General features: G+C 42.7%; 1 protein-coding gene across 1 annotated transcript; it reads right to left on the reverse strand.

The window, feature by feature from the left end:
* Positions 1 to 13,261: 13,261 nt before the first annotated feature.
* LOC125465632 (testis-specific serine/threonine-protein kinase 6-like) lies at positions 13,262 to 14,074 on the reverse strand. The gene has a single exon (XM_048559360.1). The coding sequence runs from the start codon at positions 14,072 to 14,074 to the stop codon at positions 13,262 to 13,264; it is 813 nt and encodes a 270-aa protein (XP_048415317.1).

Below are 14,074 nucleotides of genomic sequence, written 5' to 3' on the forward strand. Positions count from 1 at the left end.
CTTCTTGTTTTAGACAAAACACTTGCCTGGATATTTTGTACAAATGTCTTTCAGTATGTTTTTCTTTAGTTTGGAATGGCGGGGTTCTGCTGGGAAGGCGGGTGCGTCACTGGCAAGTTAATCCATTTTGTAATATATTGCGTGGAGCTGAATAATTGAAAGTTCTCTCGGAGACTCAGGTTCTCTGTTGCAATGTACATAACTGAAGTTTTTTTTGTTGCGGAAGTTTGAATTTGTTGCGATCTTTATTGGATCTTTGCGCAGTTTGACGTTTACCATTCAGGCTGGATTGTAGACAGAGAGTCGGAGCAGAAAATGGCCCCAACTCTAATCCACCTGGAGATTCGGTTAGACCGTGTGATGGCGCTTTTTTTAATTGTCCCCAACACACTCTTCCTCTTCAGTCCTCACTGCCCAAAATGCTTTCTCGGTAGAGTTGAGCTTTGCTGACTCTGCTAATAACCCATTAAACCAGTAGAAGAGGCACTTCTGTCCTTGAGTTGGTTCCACGGTCCTCACTCCACTTCCTCCCCTAGCTGTTTACATATTGAAGTTGGTTGCAACCTACTTGTTTTGGAGAGCCAACTTCAATGTATTACGTCTATACAATGCTTTACAAATGGCAAACTGTGCCCTATGTCTTTTGTGCTCTCTCGCTGTCTCACTCTCTTGCTCATGTTTCCTCGCTCTCTCTATCTCTGATGAGTAAACCCTTAAATCTAGGATTGAGGATAGAAGGCAAAAATGTGCTTCATGATGGAGTGGGTTGATAGCTTCAACTTGTCCACCATCCCATATTGGGACCCCCCCCCTTCCTGCTCCTCTTTCCCCCTTCTCTAGGAAGGAAAGGGAAGGAGATGCAGGTGCAAGGCTGTGATGTCTGGAACCTGGGCTCAAACTGAGCCCAATTTGGGATGGAAGTTGTCTCTTGTCCACTGGCTCTTATGTTAGTTTGGGGGCATGCTCAATCATTGTAGTTCCCTGTGGGAATAGCTCCCCCCCACCCCTCCTCTTTCAACCCCCGCCTGCCCCCCACACACACGCGCGCGCACACACACAAAACAATGTGTTTGGTTCCAGTAGGGTCATTGTATTTGTTTTTGTTTTTGTGGGGAGAAGGACAAGTAGCCATGTTTGACAATACTTTTATATTCTGAAGGAAATGTAGATCATTGAGCCTCTTTCAAATGATTAGTAACAAATTGATACCAAATAAAGTGCCCAGCTTCACTGCAAAAGCGTTTGGGTTGCAAGATGATCGGAAACCGACAACAACCATCTTCCTCTTCAGGCCCCATTCCTATTCTCTTTATCCCTTCCTGCCCAAAAACTAGTTGGAGGAAAGCAGGGGGAAGCAGGAAAAGAGCAACTGACAGTTAAGTTTCTAGAATGAATGCAAACGTCCCAGAAACCTCAAGCACATATTGTCTGTAAGCAGAAACTGTTTTCACGTGGGAGCAACTATATATGTGGAAATTACTGCAGATTTTACAGAAAACCTGCTCCGTGCTAAAGAACTTTTATCTCCACTTTGCATTGTCAGCAAATTATATTCCGGCTGACTGAAGTCACAAGAATCAATGCAGACATATTGGTTATCTTCTGGACCTTCCATTTACTGTGACTATAGCCTTTAATAGAAGTTTCAAAGAAATTGCTCGAGATGCCCATTCCCACTGAAGCTCTGCTGGGAAATTTAAATCCATGCTTGAAATGGATATTGTATATTGTATTGTGAGGGATTTTTAGCATTTGAATGACAAATAAACAGGACAAACAGCATTGTGGCACCACTGTCTGTTCCATCATGGTGTTTGTGTTATTCTTTTTGTGCACCTCAACTCTACAATATGAGGATATCAGTGATGAAGACGCTGCCATTTTCAGCACTTGGTGTCAAGCGCTCTCAGGTAAGCTCTACTTTGGGTGGAGAAAGTAAAATTCACTCACCAGTGTCCCATCAGAATCTCCTTGTATAGCTAAGTACAGAATAAAACTCCCTTTGCATTGGTCCCATCAAATGATGTCAGTTTAGGTGCGGAATGAAACTCATTCTACTTTAATAAGGATTGCTCCAATATCCAACAGGTTTTGTGAAGGTTATTAAAAGGTGAAGAGGGCTGTGCAGGGATTTGGAGGGAAATTCCTGAGTTTTGGACCCTGCTGGCTAACTGGTGGGGTGGAGAATTGTGTGGGATGAGATTGATGAAAGAGGAGGCCAGAAACAAGATGCACGTTAAAATGTGAGGTCTTGAGGGACAAGCAGCCAGCAGTCAAAGACAGAAGGCTAATTCAAACTGTTTGACTCTGAAATTTATCAAGATTTTATCTTGGTGCTAAGCAGTTAGGCCATTGCAGCCTCATGCAAGCACATTTGGAAAAATTGCTTGTGATGATGTGCAGTCTGTACGAAGGCCGTTAAATCGAGTCGTGGAGTCATACAGCACAGAAATAGACTTCAATCCAAACAGTCCATGCTGACCATAATCCCAAACTAAATTAATCCCACTTGCCTGCACTTGGCCCATATCCCTCCAAACCTTCCTTATTCATGTACTTATACAAATGTCTTTTAAACATTGTAACTTTACCCTCATCCACCACTTCCTCTGGAAGTTCATTCCACACATGAACCACTCTGTAAAAAATAAAAATTGCCCCTCATGTCTGTTTTTGAGTCTTTCTCCCCTCACTGTAAAAATATGCCTCCAGGCTTGAAATCCCCCACCCTAGGGAAAAGACAGCTACCATTCACCTTATTTATACCCCTCATGATTTTAAAAATCTCTACCCCAGTCTTTGTCAACACTCAACTTGTCAAGATTGACACCTATCCAGCAAGTGTGGGGCAAGGCTCAAGTTAAGCAGAAATTAGCAGGTGATTTTTGTTCCAGTTTGAGAGCCATAGTCGCAAGAACAATTTCAGGTTATTGCCACTTAATGTTTGCGAATTGATTGCCAGATTTTGTTTCCCCTCTTTCCTGAAATTAAGGTGTTGCTGGCAAGACCTGCAGCTGCTCATCTCGAACCAGCGAGCTCTAGCTTACCTCTTTGCAGTCCACCTGACGCAGGTATATCTACAGTATAGAACCATAGAATCCCTACAGTGTGGAAATAGGCCATTTGGCCCAACAGGTCCACACCACCCCTCTGAAGACCATCCCATCTGACCCATTCCCCTAACCCCACAGTTTCCATATCTGACCCACCTAAACTAAACCTCCCTGTGCGTCACAAGCAATTTAACACGGCTAATCCACCTGGCCTGTACATCTTTGGACTTTGGGAGGAAACCCGGACAGTGGAAGGGCGCATCGTTATAATATTAAAGACTCTGCAAAGGGTTATTGACAGGTTGAGTGGGCAAAAACTTGATAGATGTAGTTTAATAGAGTGGAGTGTTAGGTCATGACTTCAATAGAATCAAAAGTCAAGACTTTTACTTAAATAGAGAGACTCCAGAAAAGTTCAGTGCAGGGCGATTTAGAGGTTTGTCATAGAGATAGACGGCATGGAAACAGACTCTGTGGCCCTTCTCATCCATGCTGACCAGATATCCTAAATAAATCTAGTCCCATTTGCTTGCATTTGGCCCATGTCCCTCTTAAACCCTTCCTTTCATTTACCCATCCAGATGCCTTTTAAATGTAATTATACCAGCCTCCACCACCACCTCTGGCAGCTCATTCCATACACTCAGCACCCTCTGCATGAAAAGGATGCCCCTTTGATCCTTTTAAATCTTCCCCATCACCTTAAACCTATGCCCTCTAGTTTTAGACTCCCCCAACCTGGGGAAAAGATTTCAGTAACTTACCCTATCCATGCCCCTCGTGATTTTATAAACCCCTATTAGGTCACTCCTCAGCCTCAAACACTTCAGGAAAAATACCCTAGTCTATTCACTCTCTCCCGATAGCTCAAACCCTCTAATCCCGGTTACAACTTTGTAAATCTTCTCTGAATTCTTTCAAGATTCACAACATCCTTCCTAGAGCCAGGGAGATCAGAATTGCATGCAGTATTCCAACAGTGGTCTAACCAATGTCCTGTATAGCCATAACATAACCTCCCAACTCAATGCACTGCCCAACAAAGGCAAGGATGCCAAATGCTACCTTTGAGATCCAACCTACTTTCAAGGAACTATGAACCTGCACCCCAGTCTCTCTTTGTTCAGCCACACTCTCCAAATCCTTACCAGTCCTGCCTGATTTGCCTTCCCAAACTGCAGCACTTCTCATTTATCTAAATTAAACTCCATCTGCTTTTCATTGGCCCATGTGAGGTTCCATTGTACTTTGAAGTAGCCTTTTTCACTGTCCCTTACACCTTTAAATTTGGTGTCATCTGCAAACTTACTAACTATATGTCCTATGTTCACATCCAAATCACTTGTATAATTGACGAAAAGCTGTGGACCCAACACCAATTTATGTGGTCAGAAGCCTCCAGTCTGAAAAGCAACTCTCCACCACCACCACCCTGTGACTTGTGCCTTTGAGCCAGTTCTCTATTCCATGTGATCTAACCTTGCTAACCGGTCATTTATAACAAAGTGTGGGGCTAGATGAACACAGCAGGCCAAGCAGCATCTTAGGAGCACAAAAGCTGACGTTTCGAGCCTAGACCCTTCAAGAGAAAAGGGGGGATGGGAGAGGGTACTGAAATAAATAGGGAGAGAGAGGGAGACAGACCAAAGATAGATAGAGGAGAAGATAGGCGGAGAGGAGAGTATGGGTGGGGAAGTAGGGAGGCAATAGGAGAGTATGGGTGGGGAAGTAGGGAGGCAATAGGTCAGTCCGGGGAGGACAGACAGGTCATGGGGACAGTGTGAGGTTAGTAGGTAGGAAACAGAGGTGCGGCTTGAGGTGGGAGGAGAGGATAGGTGAGAGGAAGAATAGGTTGGGACGAGCTGGGCTGGTTTTGGGATGCAGTGTGGGGAGGGGAGATTTTGAAGTTTGTGAAATCCACACTCCCATTCCTTCGACACACCTATGCTCGGTTTGCAATAAACAACTGCACTTCCCAGTCGTGAACCATTTTAACTCTTTCCCCCACCCCCCCCCTCGCATTCTTCAGACGACATGTCCATCATGGGCCTCCTGTGGTGCCACAATGATGCCACCTGAAGGTTGCAGGAACAGCAACTCATATTCCGCTTGGGAACCCTGCAGCCCAAAGGTATCAATGTGGATTTCACAAGCTTCAAAATCTCCCTAATCTGCAATTATATCCCGTATTTGAGATCCCCCTATGAACCCCCTCAGATTATTTTTGTTTCAATAAAACCACCCTTCATTCTTCCAGATTCTAGTGAATGAAGATCTAACAAGGAGATACTCATTTAAAATACCAGTGAAGGAATTCCTTCTGTAAAACAGTAGTGAAAATTTGAAATTCTCAACTCTAGGGTGTTATGGATGCTTAATCATTTGAAGTTCTTAGAGGTAGATACAGTTTTGAAATACCCGGAGGTTGAGGACTATGTTGAATGAGTTGGAACGGGGGAGTTAATGCCTGCAGTAGTCTGGGGCTGAATGACCTCCTAGTTCTTGTTTTTTGAAGAGATAAGATTGAGATATGTAGTACATGGCTAGAATCCAAGGATGGGGTGAGAATTTGATTTTGAGGGATGTGGTGAGTTGGTAGGATTAATGATGGTAATGACAAACATGGGTTGGCAGAGACTGATTAGGGTGAAAAAAAAAGACCCCTTCGGGACAAAACATGTTTTTAGTCTTGAAGGCAGCAAGACTGTTACCTTGGCTCAGATTCATGGGTACTAAACTGATCCAGCTTCATCTACAACACATCAGAACACTTCTGGGCAAAAAAATGGGTTAATCTCCTTTAGCCCAGGTTAACCAACACCAATCTCACTTCCCCGAAAAGATGAACCGCATCCTTCACCGTTGGCGAGATCACCAGTTGGAAGATGAGAATTTGTCATCACACTTTAATTTTTGAGAGGTAGTGCCACACAAAAGAGAGGCCCAAAAAAAGGCACTCTGTGTGACATCACCAGCTTACCAACACTGAAAATCCCATTCTGACCTCACCCACATGGCAACAAGTTCATTTATGTCTCGCCCTGGGGTCCAGCCCCTTTGTGTGTGCGTCTGCCTTTTCCACTTACAATTATGCTGAATTTATTTTTTTCTCACCAAGCCTAAGATGTTTTCCCACCTCCTGAATGTCCTGCTGTCAATGGCTGAGCTTCCAGTTTAGCTAGAAGCTGTACACTAGCTGTGTGCAACCTTGAGCCTTTGAGAAACAGGCAGAATAAGTAAGACTTTGCACTGGTCACAGCTGGAAGTCGGTTGAGCACTCAGCAAATGGGATCTTGAAAGGTATGCCAACAACACTGAAGATGCAATCGTGGGTTGAGTCTGAATGACAGGCAACTGTTGGGAGCAGCAGTTGCGGACTGAAAGGCTGACTGTTTTTAAAGTACGTCTAGTAGCAAATATATTGTCATTGTGCCATTTTGTTTTTGACCTTAATAAGGTAAGGATGGGGCATTTTAATTTTGCACACCCAATGTCAACAGCATTTAAATACCAAAAGAAACAGAAAGAAATCTTCCACTAAACTGACCACCATAAACTCTCCTGTAATAGGGACAGCATGGGCTTAAATCCAGAGTAAAGCTCCTTCTACTTTTTTAAACTGAAGGTAACGTTCCCATGACACTCTCCATCAAACACTCCCAGGATAGGTACAGCTCAGGGTTAGGTCCAGAGTAAAGGTCACTCTACACTGTTCCCGTCAAACACAGGGCTATGTGCATCCCACCAGTTCAGGCTGGATCCAAAAGTCCTTGACACAGCCACACCACTGCATCTTTTCATGTACATGAATATGCAAATTAATTTGCCCCTTTGCTCATCAGACAAGAGCCAGGACTAAAAAATGAAATTATGAGACAAGTTGTGTAGGCTAGAACTTGAGTAGAAGAGTGAGGGGTAATAATGATGTTTAAGACAATGTTTTAAAACTGTGTACCTGGAATGAGGGCATTGATGGCAGGACCAGCATTTGCTCCTTATCCTAATTTTCTGTTGAAAACCTGGTGGTGAGCTATCTTCTTGAACTGCTGTCTGTAGTGGAGGATCAGCTACGGATCACTGTCAGTTAGAGTTGGTCGATTTGATGGAAATAAACTTAAATGCAATGGTCATGACCTTAAAATTAAAGGTAGGTATTTCAAGAGTGATGTCAGGAAGGAAAATGTCACAAGATTTTTGTTAGATGACAATATTCGGGAATTGAGTATCAAAAAGTACAGTTGAAGGTAAAATACAGATTATGCATGATCAAATTAAACAGTAAGCTTTAGACTAATTGCCTCAGCTTGTTCCCATTTCCTACACTACCAATTATGTGCATGAAGAAAAATATTTGGTATCTGATATAACTCCATGAAGGCTGGCATCCTGCCACCAAGTCACCCTGCATATGCATATGCATATGCTAATGCTAATACACAACGCTGACTCAGCTCCCTCAGAGCCAACACCCAGAGTGAACAGAACCCTGACACTCCTGTTTATGTCTGTCAACCAGGGCTGCCTGATTGGGGCTGTTAACTTAGTCCAATCAGGAAACTCATTCTATCAGATCCACCTGGCTGATGATGTTCCAATCATTGCAGTATCTGTTCTAAATTTTCCCTTTGCTAGTTTGTGCGTGCCTTGTGTATCCTCTCCATTTGCCATGTTTCTGGTCTATGCTTTCAGATCGATGAGCACGGGAATGTATGATGGGTTAACACCCACCTGAGAAGGTGGATGATGGCTTATTCTAAAAGTGAACACCTCAGTCTGACACTCCAGCATTCCCTGTCCTGAATCTAAGGGATCTGTTACTTTTTGTGCCCCCTCTCCGGGGTGGCTTTTCTCTTTGGTGCCAGAGGTGACAGATTTGTTACTTTTCAGTTTATTAGTCAGTTGTGATCAGGTGACCATTGTGTGCCATTTTCGAATTGTCTGACTAATGATAGACATGTGATCAACCCAGTTTGATTGACTGGTCTTTGGGGTCATGCTAACCTAAAAGTCAGGCCAGTTAGAGTTTGCACCCTTGAGTTAAAAGCCTCCTCACTTAACCTCTGACTGAAAGTGGGAAGATTATTGCCTTTACAAATGTAATGAGAGATATGCATAAATGAGAAGTTCATTATGTAATGTCAAATTGGAACTGCTGTATACAGTGTGATAGAGATAAAATACAGAAAAAGTGGTCTCTTGACATTTCCAGTTACAGGTTTTATTAACAATGTACGTAACAATTTGCATAGACAGAGGGGTGAGTTTTTAATTTTATCCCTTATTTTAACAAATGCCCGACTACAAGTGATGCTTGGCTCTTAAATCTGCTAGTTACCATCCCTTCCTAAAGGTGGAAGTTGTTTCTTTAACTTGTGCCCTGTGAGAACATTTTTGTGGTTCATGTTTGTAAATACTCTGGTACCCAGACAGAGGTTCGTGTGTTCTGTGTGTCTTGTGCTTTTGCTGAATGGGCCCCCTCTGATTCACCAACATAAATCCTTTCTTACCAAATCAATACAGCTCCGAAGGAGACCATTTAACCTTTTGTAGTTGCACTAGCTCTCAGAATGAGCAACTCAATCTGCCATTCTCCCATCTTCTCCACATAACCCCGCACATTCTGCCTTTTCAAATAGTAGTCTAATTATTTTTGAATGCTTCAAATGAACCTGCCTTCTCTGTAGACTCAGGCAGTCCATCCCATCATGTAAGCTATGTGTGGAAGACAAATTCTCGTTTCTTTTTGCTGCTTTTGCCAATTATTTTCAATCTGCGCCCTTGTTTTTTAGCCTTTCATGAGCAAAAGCAGTTTCACCCTATCTACATGTCCTGACCCCTCATGATTTTGAGCACTTCGATCAAAAATCTCCTTTCTGCTTTCTCTTCTCCCAAAATAAACAGTCCTAACTTTTTTTTCAATCTGTCTTTGGAATCATTTTTTAAAAAAATCTCATCTGCACCCTCTCCAATGACTTCACATCCTTCCAAAAGTGCAGTGCCCATACTAGAGAGAGCAGCAGGAATAGCGTCTCACACCTCCTTGTTCTTGTTCTTTATGCCCCTATTAATCATGTCCAGGATTCCATCTTTTACATTAAATGGTTTTTCATCCTGTCCTGTTCAATGACGTGAATATATACACCCAGCTCACCCTGTTCCTGAATCTTTTTAGAATTGTGCCCTTTGTTTTTGTCCAGAGAAACTTTAAATCTTTTAAGTTTTTGTTAGGATTTTCATAAGTTAATTAGGCGTACTTACCTATTAGTTTTGGTACTTGCATCCATAATAGATTCAGTTAATTATTAAAGCTCCCCTATTAATCCTTCGATTTAAGTGCTCGGAGCGTCTTTCCACAATATGATCACCAGGTTTGATATAGTGATGTTCTGACCATGTGACTTGAATATACAATGGCCGTGTAGATTATTTAGGACTGAGACAAGAAATTTCTTCACCCAGTATGTGGTGAGCCTATGGAATTCTCTACCACAGAAAACAGTTGAGGATAAAATATTGAATGTTTTCAAGAGGGAGTTTGTTACAGTTCTTAGGGCTGAAGGGATCACAGGGCATGGGGAAGAAAACAGAAACAGTAAAAGTAATTAAGTTATGCACAAAGGAATAAATGCAGATAAGGACATGAGATACCTGGAATTCAGTTCAGTCCTTTAGAATACCATTGAGTCTGTGTCCTGTATTTGAAGGACTGGAGATATGCAGTGAAGGGTTAAAGTTGAAGAGCAGCTGTGATGACTTCTGCAGTCAAATACATCCAGGGTCAGGAAAGGCTCCACATAAATGCAAGATCTTTTTAAAAAATATTACCTGGAACTAGCAGGGATCATAGTCATACAGGAGCTAAACAGACTGTTTGGTCTGACTCCTCCATGCTGAACCAGGTTTCCCGAGCTAAACTAGTCCCACTCACCTGTAGTTGGCTCAAATCCCTAGTTCTGAGGAAGGGTCACTGCATCCAAAATGTTAGCTCTGATTTCTCTCCACAGATGCTGCCAAACCTGCTGAGCTTTTCCAGCAATTTGTTTTTGTAGCTGGTTGACTAACATAGTTGAGAGAGGAGAATTTGCCAGCTCTGTCTTGTTTGGCTTACGTTTGATTCTAGTTGTGTGCTGTGTGGTTGAGTTCTAAAGTGCTCAGCGTTAGTAAGGCTGTCCACATCACCAGCATAAATGATAAAGAAAGAAAGATTGAATGTAACAGATTCAGGCAGATCACATGAGGGTGTTGTAATCTGTTAGAATTAAACTGGATCATCTGTAGAGTTGTCTCCCAGCTCCCGGGTGGTATTTTCTTCGAAGATTTCTTACTGAAAGCAGCAGAATGGTTTGATAATTTAAAGAAAGGACAGGACAGTTAGAACGATTGCAGGTATCCTGCTGGTTTATTGCTTCAAGGTAGGAAGATCACCACTCCTTTGTGCTCATGGTTAAAATCCTGGAACTTAGGTATTTTCTAATCAACCTGGGCCCCCAACTCACCAGGTAGGGGCAATACAAATGTGGTACAAAAGCCCCAATCCTGGAACTTGCATCGTGGCAGTTTAGTGGGGACACTTTCATTACATCAGGAATTGATGATGGAGCAGGGGAAAGGAACAGAATGTATTCCCTTACAGTATAATCACTGGCTTAGACCCCAGCAGAATGAATGAACTGTCCCTGTGCTGTAAAATTCTTTAATTCCAGCTCTGTGAATGGTCCAGAAAACATGGTTCGACAGCAATTGAGAGCAAACACGTTAGAATTGATTTGTCCCTGTTCCAAAGGGGGAATGTTGGCAATGATTTGGTAACCCAGTCAATGACATTGTTCAGCTTAATATCCCCTGGTCATGAAGTTCCCTGAAGGTCTCTGTGACATCAACATTGTGTTTTCTCTTGTGTCTCCAGAGGATAGAAGGAATCAGAAATTAAAGACCTCTCCTCCCCACTCATTTCTCCAGGTCCACTCTGGAGCCAGATTTATCACCTTGAGCATTGGGACACAGCTGCACATTTTGTTCAATTCTCTGCTGGTGGAATGTTCTGGAAATTGCAGTATTGCCTTTTGTACTTGTTTAATGAGCCATCCAATTGAACAGCAGTGAACTATTGGCTCAATTTAAGAATTGGTTGAGAAGAGTGTGAATTTTATTTTGTGGTCTGGCTCTAGATTTAATTGGCTTCAACTTTCTTCCAACACAGGGCGATCAGGCTTAGGAGCATGAAGAGACCAGGAGTAGCCAAGACTGTTCTGACATTCAATAATATCATAACTGATCTGGTTATCATCTCAACTCCTCCATCTTGTCTGCAGCCAACCAAAGACCTTGACTCCATTGTATTCAAACCACAGTATAGAAAGGCAATTAGTTTTATTTTGTAATGAAGCTCCTACGGATTCCATAGCCTGCCCAAAGTGAGCATGTGTGATAAGGCGTCCAGATCTTCCATCTGAGCCCTGTCATGTTTTTGCATCAATCTGCTCAGAGATGTTATTACACACTTCTGGGCTTGAAGTGGGGCCCTCTGGCTCAGAGGTAGCAATGTTACTACTGTGCTAAAAGAGCCCAGATCTTTTGAGTGTTTTGAATCAGCCTGTTCAAATATATTGTGAGATATTTCCATCACAGGTGGGATTTGAACCTGTGTCTTCCGGCCCAGAGGCAGGGACAGTTCTACTATTGCACAAGTGGCCTGCATCTTCTAGCTGAAAGTTCTATTCAGGATGAGGAGTACCCGACATCAACGAATCTCTTGTTTTTTGGGCAAGAAACTAGCAATTGCCAAGCCTTTAGTTACAAGATCAAATAGAACATGATTGATCCTCTTCCACTGCATCAAAACCTCATGGTTGTTGAAGTTCATTAATTCATAAGGGCTTCTTAAATTAGTGAGCAAGGCAAACGCTAGTAGTATTAAATTAATGTCAATACCCAGCTCTCTCCCCATCTTTTAAAAAAAAGCTGTAGATCCTGGGAATCGGAGACAAAAACAGAAATCTCTGGAGAAATTCAACAGTTGTGGCTGCATCTGTGGAAAGAGCCCAACATTTTAAGTCCAGTGACCCTTCAGACCCCATCTGCTTTCTCTCCATTGCATACCTGCTGAGTTTCCACAGCACTTTCTGCTGCTGCCTCTCTCTGGGCCCCTGAACAAGTTGCAAGAGATGAGAAAGAAATTATTAAAAGGCTTAGGTTTTAGCTGTGGCACACTCTCACCCCAAGTTAGAAGTTTGCGTTCTCGAACCCACTTCAAAGGCCAGAGAACATAATCCGTGCCAGTTTTGGGGGAGTGCTGCACTGTAGATCTGCCATGTTGTGGATGAGATGCTAAACCCCAGGCCCTATATCTCCCCCTCTCAGGCTACTGTAAGAAATCCCATGAGCATTATTTTGAAAAGTAGACTAGTTCTTTGCAGTCTGGGGCTAAAAACTATTCCCCAAACAGCACAGATTAAAAATTTATCTGGTCATTATCCTGTCACTGGGAGTGTAAGGGAGTTTGTGCAAATTGATTGTTCCTTTTCCATTTTCTTTTTTCTTCGCTTTCTCCTTCATCCTCACTCAATTTCCTGATACTGTCTCCCCTGATGGTACCTGTGATGGTACCTTATAAATTGCTAATTCTATAAGTTTGAAAGAACCAAGGCCACATGGGCATGTTCAAAACCATATTGTTATTCCCGATCCATCTCTGGGTAAGGATCTGTGAACTCTGTACTATCACTGTGGGTGGACATACACCTGATGGACTGCAATGCTTCAAGAAAGCAGCCCAGCTCTCCTTTCTTGAGGGCAGTTGGAGATGGGCAACAAATGCTGTCATTGATGGTGATGCCCATGGCCCATGAACAGGAAATCAGGCAATTGGTGACTGTTGGGAATTCTCAATCCCAGAAAGCTGTAGTCACTCGGGCATTACGTTCGAGTCAGAGGTCACTAGATATTTGGATGCTCAGTGAATTAAGAAGTATTGGAATACTACAAGAATGTCAAAGATTGGTCATGGTTTTGTTAATCAGCCCCTATTTCTTAATGTCTTATGACAGTCGGTATATGTACCAAATTTTAATGTTGTTGACAATGAAAGTCTGGTCCACAGAAACTTTTCTTTGACTGAAACCGACTTACCATCTTGGAAAACTTAGAACAGAATCTGCAGGAATAATTCAACAAGGCTCTTGTATTGACCCTCTTTAGAGCATATTCCTTTATTTGCGTTCTCTAAACCATGCATGTCTTGTAACTTGGTTAGCCGTTGGACGCATCGGTGGACTGAAAGTTAACAATTTCTCTATCAAAGACTGGCACTTCTCCTCTATTGTAATCTCATCTGGATAAATCACACCCATAAGTTGTTTCTCTGGTAACTTGCTGATGCTGGAGTCATTGAATGGCATATACCCAGTAACTATCACGTACAGGATGACTCCCATGCTCCAGATATCATACTTTTTCGGGTCGTAAGGGACCCCCAGGAGGACTTCTGGAGGAGAGTAGGCTGCAGAGCCACAGTAGGTAGTACTGAGCTCCGGATAGCCCCGGCTCTTCCTCCCAAACCCGAAATCTGCCAGCTTCACCTGCATCTGCTCTGTCAGTAGGATGTTCTCACACTTGAGATCCCGATGGACAATGTCACGCTCATGAAGATATTTGATGGCTTTGGTGATTTGAGAAAACAAGCACTTGGCTTCTTGGCATGAGACACAGGTTCTTTGTTGGATCAACTGTAGAAGATTTGTAGAGACCAGCTCCATGACAATGTAGACTTTCCCATTACGAACTTCAATAAACTCATAGACATGGACAATATGAGGATGCTTGATCCCTCTCAAAATGGCCAACTCCCTTGGCAAGAACTTACTGGCAAAATCCTTTGGAACTTTTTTCCTATCGACCACTTTGATTGCTACATTTTTGTTGTACTTTTTTGAAATGGCCTCTTTAACCTTGGAGTAGCTGCCTTCTCCTATAGTTTTTCCCAGTTTATAACCTAACTGTGCTAGTAGTTTGCTCCCCGACAT

Source organism: Stegostoma tigrinum, chromosome 30, assembly GCF_030684315.1.
Source record: "Stegostoma tigrinum isolate sSteTig4 chromosome 30, sSteTig4.hap1, whole genome shotgun sequence".
Classification (NCBI taxonomy): domain Eukaryota; kingdom Metazoa; phylum Chordata; class Chondrichthyes; order Orectolobiformes; family Stegostomatidae; genus Stegostoma; species Stegostoma tigrinum.